This window comes from Pongo abelii, chromosome 22 (assembly GCF_028885655.2).
Source record: "Pongo abelii isolate AG06213 chromosome 22, NHGRI_mPonAbe1-v2.0_pri, whole genome shotgun sequence".
Lineage (NCBI taxonomy): Eukaryota > Metazoa > Chordata > Mammalia > Primates > Hominidae > Pongo > Pongo abelii.
In genome coordinates, this window is record NC_072007.2 from 25856186 (window position 1) to 25875545 (window position 19360).

The following is a 19360-nucleotide window of genomic DNA, read 5'->3' on the forward strand; positions in this document are numbered from 1 at the left end:
GTAGTATATTAAAATCTCATCATTGCAATTTGTGTTTGGGATCTGAGAGGGCTAGTAAAAACTGGATAGTAGAATACCATACGAAATGCAATATTTTTTTCAAGTATGTCTAGCAACTCAATGGCAGAGTGTTTCTAAGTAGGAAGCCTAGCTTGTCTGGTTTAATGAATTGTATTTAAGAAAGGCCTCCCATATTTTTAGTGTTTGTTTGTTTACAAATACTATTTTGTGAAATGAGTCAGATATGAATCATCCACTAATCTTGTTTATGAAATTAATATATTCAGTAAAATTCTTTGAATAACAGTAGTTTCCAAACACATTCTATGTGTTGGTGGGATCTAAATCTATGTGATATTATGACAGTTTGAACTCTGTTTTGATTTTTACTTAGCAAAATGGTCAAGTCACAGTTAAGTATGACCTCTTTGATTTTCCTAAGCTTTTTTTTTTGTTATTCAATGTCAGATCAAAGAATTGGGATGAGTGGGTAGAAAAGTTGCACATTCTTATGAAATAAAAAGGACAGCCACAGTTTTATACATATGCGTATTTACATATATGACATATATGTATATGTGTGCACATATGTATATATATATGTGTGTGTGAAAGTGACAAGGGAGAGAGGAATGAGGTCTACATAAGTTAATTTTATTACTAGTACATTTTTATGGTTAATTCAAATATTTAGGCAAATTTGCCTTTAATAGGAAAATCACCAAAAGGCAAGGCAAGTAGTTGCATAAGCTTTGCTTTTTTCTGAAACTACCTGCATTCACTTAGAGAAAAAAGGATTTTACATTATTTATCAAGCAACTAATTTACATATATGATTTCAGGTATTTTGATTTCAATGTGTGTAGCAGTTCAGGAATAAAAATGCAGTATTTTCTTATATTATTTGTGTTTTTTATGATTGAGCTGTATGATCTTTTGGTTTAGTTAGGAATTTGCCTTCCCCATCCCTCCTATTAAAACTTGATTTTTGGAAAGTATAGATAGAAGAGCTGTGCTTTTAAAATGCTTATAAAATTCAAAAGCAACTGGAATACATTTTATGATACAAATTTTACATATATTTAAAAACCAGGACTACAAAATATAAATTTATAAAAATTTATAAGAAACGATTGGGATTCTTTCTCTTTGGAATGAGTGTATGTTATAAACATACAGCCCTGTGAGTATAAATAGGTTACTGTTTCTCCTAATGTGCCTACTTTAATGATGAATTGCATTCCTGATTACAGAATCATGAGCTAGAAATGAAAATACATCAATAAATACAGGCAAACATTGGTAAAATTCCAACTTAGAAAATAATCAAAGCTTAAAGCTTAGCATTCTGATTTGGAGCAAGAAATATGTAAATTGTGAAATAATGAGCAGCTTCTGAGCATACCCCCTTTATTTTACCTGCAAGGACCTGAGTCAGAAGTCTGCATTTCAAAATGCTTATTTTTTTTTACAGTGTGGATGAATGGCCACGAATAATACAAATTGGCTTTACTTTCCAAGTTTATTATACTTAAACATTTGTTGGCAGGTTAGCGACATCATTTATTATATAATGAGGTAAACCCCAAATGAAACCCCCAAACATCTTCTCTTCCTGGTCATCATAGGCTGCCATTCTTCCCCTAGAAATTAATACATCTGTATGCGGGATTGTGCCTTCTCATCTCCTGCTGCAGAATCCTCGGTCATAACAGCTTTTGTGTTCATGAATATGTAAATGTAACATGCATAAAATAAAATAAAAAAGCAGACAGTTTCTACCACAGACTGTGCCTAACTCTGTTGAAGTAATACACAAAAAGCTAAGATTTAATTTTTCAAGCATTTTGAGTCAGTGTTTCAAGGCATGACATAATTATGTAATATAAAAATACATAAATTAGGCATATGCAGATGTGCATGACAGTTAGACTCAAAATAAATCGGCATGTAGTCATGACTACAGTGATTCATGCAGATTCACTTACTCCTTCACTCCGATGCCTAGTAATACGGGGGAAATGCCTTAGGTCTTTAATGACCTTGTATTTACTGACTAGATTCTACTCCCGTACTTCACCCCAATAAATGACTAGGAAAATGTTTAAATAATGTATATTATCTGTATATGTATGTATATGTATATATAATACACACACATAGGCTTTTTTCTTTTGAAGGGGAAAAGCGATGGCTATATTCCACTGAAGTATTCTGGAGGAAGCTGTGAGAAGAAAATTGGTGGATTTTATTATTGAAATAAGCAAGTATGTTCATGCATATTTTTACGGCATGCATGGCTATGCGCCACTCTGTGCAAACAGTGCTATTGCAGCTTGTGCGCGGTAATTAGGTTGATGTAATTATGGTGAAATAAAGGCAGTCGCACTGATAATTTCATAGTGAATATTAAAGACATATGTGCCTTCCAGTGTACAATAAATGAACCTGAACTGCTGTCAGGGTCTAGGAGGACAGTGTGGCCAATGCACCTATTGTGTCCCTGCTGCAGAAAGGAGCCTGCCGATTGGCCACTGTCTGCAGCACATAGCACTGGCTGGTTATAAAGGACTTGTCTAGGGGAGAGCCTGTAGGTACTCCATTGTCTGGTAAAGTTCATATGACTGCATTCTTTTTTGCAAGGGGGGTGGAGGGAGAGTGGGGAAGGAGGGGGTGTCAGCTCAACTGTAAAAGCTGCACAGATTTTTTTTCTTTCTCTCTCTCTGCCTCTCCATAGATCGTTTCTGTTTCATGCCCTGTCTCATTTCGCATAGCTAAAAAAGAATGCTAATTAAGATCCCTTGTCTTAACCTGAAAAATAATGACTCGGCTGTAATTAGAAATCTGGTGAGAGTTTAAAAATTCTGATAGGGGACCAAAAACATCAGTTACGGTGCTTAGGAAGAAAATGAAGATTTATTTTTCTGTAATCAAGGTAAACATGGGAGAGGGGGGTTCCCCCCATCTTTTTAACCAATTTTAACCAATGGTGTTCTACTGCAGATGAGAAGATACTGTATTTCAAAAACTATTTTAACCATCAAATTGAAGGAACACAAATCAGTAGCAATAGAAGCCTTCTTAATCCTCCTTAGGATGCAATTCAGATGAAAGAACTGCTTTTTTTTTTTCTATTTTTCTTTTTGTATGTGTGTGTTATAGATGGATCTGAGAACGCTGTCTGGGCTTGGTGCCAAGGGCTGGTATTTCACAGCAGCGACCGCCTCACAGACGAGCTGTGGGAAGCAGGAGGGAGACTCTCTCTTAGGGTGCCACTACTATGGAGACACAGCTGGGCTGAACAAGATTTGCTTCAAACGACAACAAGAGAGACAGAAAGTATCTGGTTCAACCGCTGCCCGAGCAGGCAGGCACCAGAAGAGCTAGCAGCCAATCCGGCCATGCTCGAAGCCAGCTCTGCAGCTCAGCCAATCAGTGACATCATTGGTGAGAAACTCATTTACATCATGCAGTAATGAACTTTGTTTAACATAGCCTTCCCCCTTTCCTGTCACCCCCTCCCCCTTCCATATTAGGTCCTTCCATTAATTATTCTGCTGGCATAATTTAAACCGCTATGCAAAAATGTGGCTACATTCTCTCTGATGGCTTTTACCTTTTTTTTTTTCCCATTGGTGTCTGCTGTCACTGAAAGTGATTCTGGGTACAATTCTATTTTGTTTTGAACTTGCAAAAATTATCTTCTCTTTCTTAAAAAAAATTCTTAACAACATCAAACCTCTGTTTATATTGTCTGATCCCTCTTCTTATGAATGAATACATGCTTCTCCAAGTTGGGGTTCAGAATTGTACAAGGTAACAGAGAATAAGGGTTACATTGCCGTGGAAGTTGCAGGTTTTTCAAACAATCTGTATCTTAGAACTTCCTTTAACGTTTCCAGATTTTATGCTGCAGTGGCCATTTTACATACAGTGCTTTATCCAAAAAGCACTTGTATGCATCTGTCACATGGAGGAAAGTTCACTCTTGTTATATTTCATTCTCCACTGCTCTCAGCCAACATTGTCATTTTATTAATGAATAGAACTGAGGTCATTTCTGGACAAATCTCCCCCTTCCCATCCCAGCACAATGCACCTGATTTGCATCCATTTACTAGAAAAACTGAATACGAGAACCAGCTTGAAAAGAAGTTAAGGGACCAGCTTACATATTGTTTCAGAATATATTGCAGTAATACAGTTTGTTTTTTTAAAATGTGTAATATTTAACATTTGCCTTAGTGTTTCTATAAAAATGCCTGGTCTCCATTTGCAATGTAATACCTTTAGCAAATTTATAGGATTGTTACATAACCAAAGTAGATCAAATTAAATAATGTTCACAAATGAGTTCATTAATCTGCAGAAAACCTGTGGAAATACAATTTTGCCTTGCACATTTGTATTTAGTTGTCAGGGATAAAGTCATTTGTTCTATAGATAACTTAAAGAGGCTGGAACATGTGGCATGTGAAGATTTCACGTTGCTTTATAAAATCCCAGAGAGCAAAACTGGGTCACACTTCAATGCAATTTCTATTAAGTCATATCTTTATTGCATATTTGCATTAAAGGTGCACAGTTTTCTAGCAGAGAAGGTGAAGCTTCATTATCTTTCTTTTAAAAGGATGTTTTGAATATAATTATTCAAAAACATGGAATTTAAAAAATGTTGACAATTGTTTCATAATAGTGCCTGATTTGTTTAAGAAGCTTAGAGAGTGCAATGATAGGCATAGTCACTTTTTAAAGCATATGAAAGATTTAGATGAGAAACCATGGCCCTTTTAATTCATGAGGCATTCCATCATCCCATCATCAGTATTCAGGGGGCGACTGTCCTGAATCAGTCACGAGCTCCCCTGCTGCAGATCCTGTAATTTGAATCATGTGTAATAATATATTATCCTACTGGGGGCCTTCTTTCAGTAGGAGAATGGTTTATACATTCTGCTATAAGAGAACTTTTGGCTTCTAGCCGAATCACAGCCATTACTCACATAGGCAATCACGATCGTCTTCCTTAAGGAATAACATCTGCACAACCTCCAGAGCCAAAAATCTGCAACCTCCCGCACAGTATGAATTATGATTTCTTGGAACTGGGAACACTTGACAAACTGAAGTAGAAAAATGGAAGGTTTAAAGGAATGGATCAACATTTTATTGAGTGTGCCATGTGGCGACAGCGCAAACTGCCATTCCTTTGAAATGATGGAGAATGTTGAGGAAAGGGGGCCAAAAATATACCTACATGTATTCATTTGATTTTTAGACACAGCCGAAATGTAATGTGTTTTGTGAAGACGTGGCTGCCTCTGTGTTTTTCTGTGGACATCCTAGCAAGGTCCTGTAAAGGGTGTAGCAACGTGGAGAAATAAATGGGGGGGCGAAGGTGGTTGTGAAAGCAGAGAAATTGTCTCCCCTTGAGAAGGAAGCAATGTAATATAGCAGGAACCATTTTGACCCCGGAGTTAAAAATTATAGTGTACCTCTGACTCTTTCTCTTGTTATCACCTGGATCAGATCACTTAATTTCTTTCCATTTTCTCCTACATTCAAAAATTCAAGACAATGCCAGCATAGAGATTTTCTCTTTGTGTGAAATGTCTTCCCATTTTTTAAGAGTCTAGATCCTTTTTTGCTTCAAGGACCAGGTTAAATGTCTCCTCTTCTGTGAAATCTCTCCAAATCATCACGACCAGAATCTCTCACTTCTCCACCCCTTTTCATCTCCTTTATTGCCTGTGTGCCAGTCAGTATTGCTGTAGGGCCACATGTGTGTATATCTTTGCCACTAGACTGAAAGCCCCTTGGGGACAGAGACCACATTGAATTCTTCCACCCCCAGCTCTAAGAATAATGAATGATGCTCCTAAGGTTTAAATCCATGTTTTAATTAATGAATTATAAGTACATTATAAATTGCAGAGGGAGGATCATACAAATTCTGGGGATTACGATTATCGTTGTCAACTATTACCACTATGTACCAGTTGATGTCAGCTTTACCTCATCAATGTTAAGCCTTTTATTTCACTGGCCCTTCATAATAAAGCTCAGATTAAATGGTCCTTGTATTATTTTTCTTAAATAGCCAGTTGTAAGGAAATGCAAATCATTTTGTTTATTAAATATAAAATTAAGCCAACTTAGTTGGTGTTTAAAAACTTAAAAATAGGTGAAATTTATGTAGATTCAAGCAACCATGATAAGCAAATTACAGTATCCAGCTCTACTGTTCATGATATGAAAAATTACTTGGAAAAGGTAAGCAGTTAACATGGAATGTTGAAATGCTTTACAAAGCATAATAAATCAGGAAATATAGAATCCCATGTCAGCGTTATAATTAATGTATGTATTTTTAATCTGTAAACTAGTACAATCATCTTGAGTGATTTCTAGGTGTTTTTGATATAATCTGATAACATAATGCCAAAGCATGATTGATTTTATGTTAGTTATCTATTTAAGTTTATACTTTTGGTTATTGTACTACTGCTAAGGGGAAATTAATGTTTTGGCAAACGATATTTTTGTTAATGTTTGAAAATTGTCTTTAGGTTTAAAAATATTTTTTAAACTGTTTTTCACTACATTTTATGAGAAGAGAATGAAATAATTAGAAAATATATATATCTTTACTTTTATATCTGGAAAAATAGAAATTTCAGAGCTTGAAATCAGCTTAAGTCTTTATTTTGTAAAAGTATTAGAGAGGAAAAGTATCTTGTTCAAAATACGTACTTTCAAGTTCCCGGGACAGCTAAGACTGCTATCAAGAATTCGGAAAGACTGGGTCAATATTTTTTTACTCTACCAAATAATCTTCATGTTAAAAACCAGCAAGATAGGATTATACAATTTTATAGTACTAACATAAATTACATTCACTTATGTAATCTAATACTGTATGTAGCATTCACATATCATAGGGAAAAATGGGAGCCTGGACCTTATTGAGCTGTATTTTTCCACTATCCTACAATAATGCAATTGGGTCCTAATAAATAATCATTTATATTAGTATTCTTTAAAAATAATTATGGTTATGATGAAGTAAAAATGGAAATGATATCTGTGTTCACTTTTCTAGCTCTGAATTCAGTTAATACAGATATTGTATCTTAATGACAAGATTGGTTAAATAGATTTGGGTGGGTCAGTTTGAACTTTTTTTAACCAATGAATTATACTGTTATTCTTAATCTTTTTTATTCTGCTTAAGTCTCCAGTTATCCCAAAGATGAGATATTTGCATCTAGCCAATTATTTAAAAATATAATTCTGGACCTTGTAAATACTGAGAGATGAATTGTGCCCACTTAGAAACGAATGTTTCTCAAAGACAATAAAAATAGTAGGACTCTGTCCAGCATCTTCTGTTTAGAAAATTACAGTTAAGAGTTCAGAGAGTGACTGAGAAAATGTAAAGCATCTTAAAGAAAATGTTACTTCACTTCCTAATTTGAGACGTGGTAACTGACAGCCATGTGCATTTGAATACTATTTTGTTTTTCTAAATTTATTAAAGCAATGATAAACAAGATAGAAATAATGAAACACCCTCCCCCATACTGGTACTTATTGATACCATAATTGTACAGTCCTTATTCCAAAATTAACTATTGAGTTAGGAAAGTGGAGTAAATATTACGGCATAGGCTTACACAGCAAAACTATTAAGTTTGTGATTAAGAATTGCTTATTTGTAAGATGGCAAAGAAATAGATAAAACTGACCTAAAACATTTGCATATTCTGGCTTTTTTTCCTGCTTAACCCTTACAACATGATTTAAAAGCACTATCAATATATTTAGGTGTTTACCGAGTATTTCCACGAACTGAAGATAACACATCTTGTTATTGATCAGTGAGGTTGCTCTGTAACTGGTTGCTGAACCAAGAGGAGGAACAAAAGGCTATGAGTTAATGGCTAATATTTGCTGGGGCCTAATATTTGCACTATATGCCATATGCTGCACTATGTGCTATGCACACGTTCCTTCATTTAATTCTCAAATCAATCCTTTGGTATAATTACTATCCTCATTTTACAAAACTGAGAAAATTGAGTTTCAAAAAGGCTAAGCCACTCCTCAAAGTCACATGACTAACAAGCAGCAAAAGAGGGATTTGAACGAAGGATTCTGACTTGAGAGCATGCATTCCTAATCATTCCAAACTGAATAATCAGTATATGTGATTTTGCTGTTTGCTGTAGAAACAGATTTTTTAATATATATTACATTCATTAATGGTGTATCTGGTTCAGTTTTTTAAATGCTCACATATATTTTTACCTTAGTATTTTATAGGTCAGTTTGAAAGCTATTGACTTCGCAATAATATCTACATGAATATTTTCTTTATATTTTGGTATTTCTGCATCCAATCAGATCATTTGGGTAATGCACACCAAAACAATTTCTAAACAGTGACATACCAGGTAAATGTAAGGTCATGTTACTACTAAAATGTCTTTGTAAGTCTGAATTACTAAAAATAAGTATTAGACTAAATGTTTCCATTTCCTCTTTTTCCTAGATATTTTATTTATTAAATATAACACCTATTTTATGACAAAATTAATTCTCATTAAGTTGGCAGTTGCAGAATGTCACTTTGGCTTATTTAGACCCTGACTATCCAGGCGTTTAAGGTAGTTCAGTTTCTCACTCCTGATTACACATCTTGTGTCTACAACCCACTGCAGTCCACGGGATGTTAAAGGAATCTTACAATTACTGAATATGTAGTAATACATTTTATGCCTAATGCTAGATTTTTTAGTTTTTATCTACAGTGGTCAAGACTAGAGGGCATAGCTGACAAGTTGTTGACTTTCAGGGAATCAGCTTAATTTGGGGAAGGGAAAGGAGAAAACAGAATTGTGTAGTTTCTTAGCTTCCTGATGAAACGTTGTCCAGTTTCTTTCTCAATTTTCTATTTCTTTCTAGAACAATGTTGTGCACTTACTATATGCCAGAAACTGTGCAGGCAATAAAACGAGCCTCTCATGAACTCCAACTTCAACATTGTTATTGATTTTCATAATGAAAACACTACATCAATATATGTTCATGTATAATTGAGGTGTTTAGTTTGGTTACATAATTTATGGTACCTTCTTTTCAAAAAATCTAGAAAAGCAAAAGTTTTGACCCCTGTGATTCTCATTTGAATGAAACTCCACTCCACTGCGCTCTCCACTGCGCATGTGCCTCTTCTATGATCCTGATACCTAGAACTGAATATAGTGCTCCTTGGAAGGTTTAAGGAATGCAGGGTGAAGGAGGACTATGATCTCTGTGTTTGGGGGCCACTAGGCCCATGCATGTGGTGTAAAGACCTCAATAGCAGGTTGAAGGATCATATTCTGATTTTGCCTGTGCCTTACGCTATTCTCTGGTACAGTTAGAATTTGATATTATTTTTTCTCCCAAGATTCCTTGATGTTCGCATTACTAATAATTACCTTTGTGGGAAAGAATCAAGGTCAACATAGCAGTTCATTTCATTGCTTCTGAACTTACTGAGAAAGCACTTAAAGTATAGGACTTAAGTACTAGTAAAGTACTTAAAGCATTTATTTTCAGAATGTTAATTTTTACACAGTGAAAACTAGAGATAATAGTGTCAATGACTACTTAGTGATCATTTAACTCCATGAGGCACTATGAGAAGTGGTTAGGAGCATAAAATCTCTGTACAGATGCCTGGTTCTGATTCTGAACTTCATGACTTAGTAGATACATAACCTTGGACAAGTTACATAACTTCCCCGGGCCCCAGTTTTCTCATCTGTGCAATAGTACCTACCTTATAAGACTGTGAGGATTCTAGTGCATTTTTGCAAAGGATGGTGTTATAAAGATGTGTAAATTCATGTTCTTTACTCTTCAAAGTACAGAATGTAGTTAGAGAGTATGCGTTTGTATATATTTAAATAAATATTAATACAGTGTAGTTAAGTGCTATACCAGAGATGTATTTATGCTTCATAAATACTTTTAAAGTTTAATTTTACTCCACCTCTTTAACCAAGTTTTCCTTTTATTTGAACAAGCTGTCAACCGTTGTTATAATCATCAGTTTTATCCCATCAAATATTGGTTTCATTTAAAAAGTTGTTTAAAAAGACTGTATGTTATTTTAATAATATCTATATAAGTTTACAATTTCAGGCAACTAATAATATTCAATCCATTGATTCTACTTTTTCCTCCATTGCTCAGTGTGTATATCAGAAAATACAAATGTCCTAAGTCACATGTAAAAATACACGAAACCATTTATTCTGATTTTTGCAAAGCTCGATGGTAGAGCTAATATTTTAGACCATGGTACCCTAGAATGACCAGAGGTTAGGTTCCTAGTTAGTGGCATTCTGTAAAGACAATTAATCCATAGTCCAAGTGTCTAGTGTTCAAGAATCAGATACTTGATCACATAGACTTTCCTTTAACAATCTCCATTGTACTCAGGAAGAAAATAATAGATTCTAATCCAAAGACCTGATCTAAAATCCTTTGTAAGTGCTCCAAGCCTCACTTTTCTTATTATGAAATGGAGATAGAAATGCCTAACTGGAAAGATAATTGTGTGGGCTAAAGAAGAGGACCTGTGGAGTTCTGTTAGGTTTTCTCTTCTGTAGGTTTTGTAAAGTCTGTTCAAGTGTGTGTTTCAACGTCAATGAGAGCAACAGGACTTCAATAAAATGCAAGCTTCTGAGGAGGCAAACTCTAGTATGATGTATTCTATAGAATAGAGAATGACAAGATTCTTTAAAAATATTTCTCATTAAAACACCCATTAGTTCGAATGATTTCAGGGGATTGTGAATGCAAGTTAATTAAATCAGAATTCTTTCTCATCTTAACCTGGGAATGACTGAAACTAAAAATAGTTTCATTTTAAAAAGAGGTTCATGAGCTTGCTCCCTCTCTCCACCTCCATCTCTATCTCTGTCTTTCCCCACCTCTGAGAGAAACTGACGTATTTGGGTAGAGAAGAGCATCAGTAAGTGTTTCCAGTGATTGAGGCAGAGGGATGTTCAAAGGCATGAATCTTTTTAGATTAATAGTAACGATGCAGCTAATTTTCAGGTGTCTCATTAAGGTGAAAAATAATATACTATAAATAGCATCATATTTGAACACCTATGTGCCAATTTTATGATGCTTTTACAATTTCATCTAATCTATTACAATTTGTTATTACTCCCTTCAAGTTTTATCCATGCTTTCATGGTGCTAATAACGAAGATGACGATCAACTGAATTTTGCCTTGATATTTTGTAGGTGTACCTGTTGTTTGAACTATGTATATAAATAGTAAAGCAAAGAAATTACACATTCTGTTTGGGGTATCTTATAGTAATATTGCCTTTTAATAATACCCGTTTCTCCTTTTATTTAACAGCAATTACCTAACACCCTATTAAACATCAACAGAGATAGTCTTGCTTGTCATTATAGTGCAATAAGATCTATTTGGCTTTTCAGCTCTTACAAGATATTCATTTTGCAGTGGAGTTAAGCGTTTCTATTACCTTCCTAGGATGATGGTTTAGGAGTCTTTAAAAATTTTTATTAAACTCATTTTAGTTATTTTTTCCCTTTGTTAGTTAATTGATTTTTCTAGGACTGAGAAAGTGGGCTTTTAACATATTACTTCTCTAGGGATAGGCTTCAGCGTGGGGGCTGTTGGAGAGACCATATACCCCATTTCTCCGGGGATATGTCTAGTTTATGCCTACTGTACCAGGGTAATTATTGAGGGTATCCTCTTTCATTTTCAGTAGTGACCCATTTTTCATTAGAAATTATGTGGCCATTCTATAATATAAAGTTAATTTCTGAATTTTTTGGTAAAAATTATATTTTTTTGGATATGCAAATCTGTTGTCATCATGAAAGTATTTGTACTTTGCAGATTGTGCAACATGAGTTTCAGTTTTGCAAATGTGGTCACTACAGTGATAGATAATTTTGTTGATATGTGTTAGACATGCAATGAGTAATTGTTGATCTAAACTCACTCATTTGAGCATCAGATTTCATTAGTACTCTAGTCTAGACTAACAGCAGGAAGAAGTCCAGCATGTCAATTCATTTAACAAATATTGGTTGAGCACTGTGTGCCAATCATTGCTATAAGCACTGAGGGACACAGCAGTAAAGCAAATAGACAAAGTCCGATGTACTCATAAAGCTTGTGTTCTGAGGTCCTTTATAGGGTAATAATATATATTTATTAAGTTATACCAATGACATTTTGCTCTCTTATACAAATTGCTTTGACAAAAGGAAGGTTTCATTTAAAAACCCAGCCTGTTTTTATTCAGACTGCTCCATGATGTAGGCTAACTTTATACCATGAATTCCTACTGGGTACATTTTTCTTTCTCTCACTCAACAGCTTACCTGACATCTTAGGCCCTCCTGGAGTTGATGGTGCCAGCTGCCCATGATTTTTATGTTTCTATTTAGTCAAGAAGCAGCTCAGAAATCCAAATTTCTAATACCTTGAGATCTTCTTATGTTCTAGCTAACACACAAAGGTACATGGAAAATGTACTACCTTATTTGTTTTTGGAAACTTTTTTTTTCTCCCTGAGGACAGGTTATTGTCATTTTTGCCTGTATATATAAAATTCATGTTTTTAAATGTATCCTGGAGCTTTTCAAGTGATTTCTCTCCTGTGGAAGCACCTTCTCTTATTATTTGGCTTTTCATAAAGCCCATGAATATTTTAAAATTTTAAACGACTTATGTGCATAAAAATAATAAGCAATTTATATATTAAGAATACATATTTAAGCAATTTATCTGTTAAGAGTACATATTTAAAATGAGAACAATTATATCATAAAATCAGAACTGTTTGGAGTTTGACATAGACTTAAGACAATTGTTTAATTCCTTTGTTTTTTAAATGTGCCCAGGAAATGTGTAAAGAAATGATATTCAACTTGCTCAGATTTACACAGCAGTTTGTGATAGACTCAGAAAAAAACCAAGATTTTTTTGAAATTTGAATTTTTAAAGTTTTGATTATAAAAATATTTTCTCTGCTCTAAATTTGAAAAATTTTAGAGTTATATGTAAGAAAATTGAAATATTTAGTTATTTTACTCTATATAAATTACCATAGTTGCACAAATTCTAAAAATACATATGTCTTTTGAATAATATTGAGGTTTCACTATGTAAATATTTATATCTTGTTTTTAAACATGAAGAGAGAAAATATTATGTGGTATGATATAAGGGATGTACATTTAGATAAAAAATGAAAGAATTGATAAGACGGGCATTTAAAAACCTAGGTTTACAACTTCACAAATTATATGAGGCTATATAGGATATATATAGAAGTGAATATGAATACGTCAATGTCATTTCATAAAAATGTTTTGTGGTACATTGAAGAGAGATATGTCAAAGTGACAATGCTGTCATAGATGTGGATGCCTTTTCTTGCTCCTGGGAAGTAGTATCTCTTCCCTCCACACATACTCTGGGTTATACCCTCTCTTTAATCCTCATGGAATTTTTCCGTCGATGATCCTTCTCCTGTATCATCACCTTCCTTTCAACCAGCTCTTCCCTCCCAGAACTCAAAAATGACCAACTTCCACTCATCCTAAGTAAACAGATGTGGAAAACAATAATAGCGACCCCCCATAAACCTATTTCCTCTTGCATCTCTTACTTATCCATTCTGTTGCTGGACACGAAGTCAGGAGAGCTGGGAAAAGACTCTAACTCACTCGGGACAAGTAGTATAACTTCTTTGCACTCCAGCAGAATTGACAGTTTTATGTTTCATAAAATATAAAACGATGTTAAAAAGCTATAGTTTCTTTTTTTCCCAAAAGTACTTTGTCCACCTTGAACATCACATAAATTTAAAGGAGAAGAGAGGAAATATCCTCTACAAGCTACTTTTTAATTGTTATTTTTAGGGAGCTCCAAAGTAACTCTAAAGGTGTTTTTGACATAATATAATTACCATTTACAGCCACGATCTCATTTCCATTTATTTATTTTGAGATTCTGTTGCCACTCAGGGTTCTAATGGTGCAGGGGAGGTAGTAGGGTCAAGTTATTTTAAATAACGATCAAGGAAACAATCTATTTTTAAAGGAAATAAGCTCTTTGTGCTATTGAACAAAGATCACTGCACTTGAAGTCTATTTGTTACTCCAAAATTATTTCAATGAGAATAGGAATCAGATGATCTCATATCTATTGCTAGCTATGCCACTAGTCATTCGTGTGACATTGGAAAACCAGTGTTTATTGGTTTATCAATTTACATGATGGACAGGAGACCAGATCAGTACTTTCAACAACTTTTTTTAAAGTAGAATTCTTTCTTAAATAAAATCGACTCAGAATCTCAAAATATTTTTAGAAAGTGCAATGACCCTGTTTGGATTAGGGTTGGGAACCTCAGAGCTGTATTCTCTTACTCCTCAAGCACTTTAGGTGGTGCCTAAGATGCCCTCATTACAGCCTCATAACTCCATGAGAATAAAGCCACTAGAGTAGATAATTGTTCACATTGCCTAGAGTTCGAAAATTAGACTTTTTGTTGTTGTTGTTGTTTTGTTTTGGTTTTGCTTCTTTTGGTCAGCCATTAATAAATTAATATAAATTAAACTTCCACTAGATGGCAGTAGATCAAATCTTTGATCTTGACAATCTTCAGTCTAATATTTAAAAGCACATATTTGGACTTCTTACACACATTTTAGAAGAATTCTATTGTCTTATATTTTAAACTTTAAAATTCTTTTTCAACCTCTGAATTTTCACTTGGTATTCTGTTTTCAAGACATTATGAACTATTGGTTAGTCCAGTCTTTATGATGCCTGGTAAAAAATATTACTTGCTCTGATTATAGAAATTTTTAAAAATTGCATAATGTTCAAGTGAACACATTTTCATGAGCATCTAAAATTCATTATTCATACAGTCTTGATTATACAGCTTCACTGGAAGGCTAATTTTTAACCCAAAATTTACAGTGAGCTGGTCATTTATTTGTCTATCCCGTAACACCCACTCCCTTCCACGGCAATGCAATTCCAATGATAGTCTGCATTGTGTATACTCTTAACTTTGCAGAGAGGAGTTGCTTTCAAATTATATTAGATGATGGGAATTTGTGATAAGGATAACTATCGAAGTGAGGTATCTCAGGAAGCTGCTTCATATCCCTAAGGTTAAAGGTATAGTAACTTCATGGAGACACAGAGCAACACCTTCCTTTGGGATTCAGCAGGTCCTCCTGGAACCCAACAGCTCTGGTACCCTCGTGCCAACAATGAGCCTCCCAGAAGTTGCCTCTGCTCCTGTTTTTGGATACCACTTATTTATACTCCCCAGGAAAGAAGAACTGGTTGAGTCAGTTTGTTGTAGTTGTACACAGATCACCCCTTAAGTGCAGTCTCTTGCTAAGTCCCCTGAGTTGGTTAGACCCAACTGAGGACAGCTTATTCTTTAAATAGTGTATTAGTCCATCTCATGCTGCTAAAAAGACATCCCTGAGACTGGGTAATTTATCAAGGAAAGAGGTTTAATAGACTCATAGTTCCACATGGCTGGGGAGGCCTCACAATCATGGCAGAAGATGAAGGAAGCACAAAGGGACGTCCTACATGGTGGCAGGCAAGGGAGCATGTGCAAGGGAACTCCTCTCTATAAAACCATCAGATCCCATGAGACTTATACGCTATCATGAGAATGGCACAGGAAAGACTCACCCCCATGATTCAATTACCTCCCATTGGGTCCCTCCCACAACACTTGGGAATTATGGAAGCCACAATTCAAGGTGAGATTTGGATGGGGACGCAGCCAAACCATATCAAATAGCCAACATAAAAGGTCAAAGTTTATGCCTGTTTTCCAGGTGAAACTAGTGATAGCTCTAGCTACCCATTTTACTCTCAAAGTGATCCCAATTCAAATGCTTAATGATATGATTACCTGAGCACACAGTTATCTTTACCTTGAGAACTAAGTCTGATCTTCAAGCCAGAGTCGTAGACACAAGACTTGTCTAATGAAAATAATTGTCTGTGGCAACTTTCTTAGGAAGGAGCTGTGGGACACAAGTATTTAGAGTTGTATGAACTGCCAATTACTTAGTCCTTAGAAGAAAAGACAAGAGAAATTAAAGACGAAAGCTAACTTTAAACTCAAATTCCTACCTCACTGGTTCAATTTTATCCACTAGATACCATCTTTTTCTAATGCATTGTGGAAAAGAGTATTATTTTCATAATTAAGGATAGTATAAAGCTAGAAAAGAAATTAAGGGGCATGCCTGTATTACATTGTAAATATCAGAGAAAATTCCAAAATTAGAACTTTAGAGATGGTTAGTCACAATCTATTAGGCATAAGTAGTAGATTGAGTCTTTTAATTATCACTCTTTATAATAATTCACATGCCACCAAATGTATTGGAAGTAGTTATCTTTCCATCAAAATTATTACCCCAAATTCTTTAAGTAATCACATTTTTAGATTTTAAATACATTTTCTCCCACATTAGTCCTCTATCACTTTAATGAGTATAGTTAATATAGTGAATCACAGATTCTAAAGCCCTTTCTCTTTTTTTTGCCCTCAGAACAGATTTATAGTGAAAAAAAAATTAAGTGACTGAAATATTTAATCTGAGGAAGAAGAGCCCGACTCACTGGTACCATTCCTCAGAATGTAGTTTCTTTCAGAGAGGGCTGTGATGAAATTTTTGCTTATCTCAATGTACGACACCAGAAAGAGAGATGATATTATAATTTGAGACATTTTGTTTAGAACAATTTCATGCATTCTTCTAATCAGAATGGGCTATTGAAAACATTTGTGCTAAGCCTGTCCTCTGGAAATCATTTATTTCATTTGCGGTATTTCAAACATCATCGTGCTGAGTTGGAGGGCAGCGGCCATTATAGTCATACAAATAATACTGTATCACTTTGTTTAAAGTATAGAAAGACCCGCTTGTTGGTTGAAAACCTCCTATGTCTTTCTGAAAGATTAGCTTCTGTTCACCAAATTCCATATTATTTTCCTTCTCCTGAGTACAAAGAAAGAGTAGATTTCTTAGCCCCTAAACGGTTAGGTGGCAGCATGTGACTAATTCTGGCTCATGAAATTTGATCAGAAGGCATCAGAGTCACTTCACCGACTCTGGCCTGTGTCCTGAGATGGCCAAGCTCCAGCATGGAAACAGCCTGGATTTCTAAGACTCTGCTTGGAAAGGAGCCGCACCAAAGTGAAGGATGAAGTGAAATACACTGAGTACTAAGTGAAGATGAAAGATTTTTATGACATAAGTTACTGAAATTTCAACATTCATTTTTTACCATTGTATAACCTGGATTTTCCTGACTACCATAGGAAATATATGAAGTTTAGCTTTATAATTTAATTTTATTTTTCTGACTTAGCTTAGTCTTTGCCATAGCTGAGATTCTTTCAAGCAAGTAGTGAGTGAGATGGATCATTTCTTAAGTGTTCATTACTTAAATGTTCATTCCAATATTACACCGAATTGGATGATATCTTGTATCATATATTTATGTGGCCAGACTGATCAGTGACAGTTTGGAAAACATGTATCTGGTGCAGCTAAATTTTGTGAGCCAGAATTAGTCACATTTCATGAGCCAGAATTAGTCACATGGTGCCACCTAACTGTTTAGGGGCTAAGAAATCTACTCTTTCCTTGTACGCGGGAGAAAGAAAATAGTATGAGATTTGGTGAATAGTACAAAAGACATGAATTGAGATTATCATCCAAATCATTTTTAACCTGCCTAAAATATGAGAAATCATTTAGAACATATAGAATCTGTAGGCAAATGTAAGCTGTAAATCCGTATAGTAAGAGAAGGAAAAAGGCAGTAATATTTTGTAGTTTGTGATTTTAAAAAATCAATGTATAGTCTTAGAGTTCTCAGATTTTATTTGTAAAGTAATAGTGTTGTGGAACTAGCAAATAATCATTAAGTTTCTGTGACACATTAACTCTTTCAGCATAAGAACATGTGAATATTTGCCTTGTAGATATGGTGATGAGAGGTTCTGGTTTATTTGGGGGCAGTCTCAGTTTATATCTTTTGCTTCATTACAATTCTTAATAGTGTCGCTTTTCATTCAAATATTACACTGAATTAGATGATATCTTGTATCATGTGTCTATGAGGCTAGACTGATCAGTGACAGTTTGGAAAACACGTATCTGGTGCAGCTAAATCTCTTTTTGTTTTCTCAGTTCTGTGGAACATAATACGGCATGAAAATATCATTATATGAGGATGTTAGCTACCACATCCCCATGTAATGGGATCAACCCACAAAATATTTTTGAATCCATAACTTAGTGAAAGCATTGTGATGAGTACATCTAAAATAAACATTTCTAGGCTTCTGTGGATGGACTCAGGAACCTAATCATCAGGTATATAAAACATTAAATCAAATGAAAAGTGCAGTCTAGTTTTCAATAACTAACTTGCCAAAGAGCTTTAGGACATAACTGTGTTTGTCATTTCAGCATAAGCAGTGGTTTTTAAATGCAGCTTTCAGTTGTATTAATTGTGTTGGTATTTTATTTTTTATTATGGAGAATTTTGAAAAATGCCAAAATTACATAATAGTATATCAAACTACCTTGCAGCTATTAACCAGTCCAAATAGACATCAACGAATTGTGAGTTCTGTCCTATCCATACCCCCATCTACTTTTCCCCCTATATTATTTTGAAGTAAATCCAGACATCATATCATCTTATTTTTACATATTTTAGCACTTGTCTCCAACAAGATGTACACTTTGGTAAACATAGTTTTATGTGGTTTCTGTATAATAGCATAGATTGAACACATATTTGTCAAAACAAATTTGGGTTAAAGTTTAACATGTCAGCATTTACCCACATTAAAAAGACATTATCTCTTGGACTAACAGTTTCCCAGAATCACCCTAATCAGAACAAATTACCTTTAGATATTCCAAAAGTAAACTCTAAATTTCCCTTTAGACAATCTAGAGGGGTATGTATACGCTCCAATCCAGAGATCAAGGAGCTCTGAAATGGATTCTGCAGCTGTCTCCCTTTGAAATTCTTTGCTCTGACACTTCAGATAACAGTACAACTTAGCTTTCCTGGGAAGCAAATAGCCTGCTCTTCAAAGGGTGAATACCTTAGATTGACAGGTTAACTTCAAGAATGTAATTCTAATAAATGGAATTTATGGGGCAAATGTTAAAAACACTAAAAAATACCTTTTATTGGCCTGTTTATTGAGACTAGGAAGG

General features: G+C 34.6%; 1 protein-coding gene across 2 annotated transcripts in view; it reads left to right on the forward strand.

Annotated features, from left to right (window-relative positions):
- Positions 1-19360, forward strand: part of LOC100936428 (uncharacterized) — a 600254-nt gene that overhangs the window by 26350 nt on the left and 554544 nt on the right. For both annotated transcript variants that reach the window (XR_008517427.2, XM_063720861.1), the window contains exon 3: positions 3163-3447. Coding sequence is in view for 1 of the 2 variants with exons in the window: in XM_063720861.1 (XP_063576931.1) it covers positions 3163-3447 (285 nt within the window). In the remaining variant the exon portion in view is untranslated. The remainder of the gene's footprint in view (positions 1-3162; positions 3448-19360) is intronic.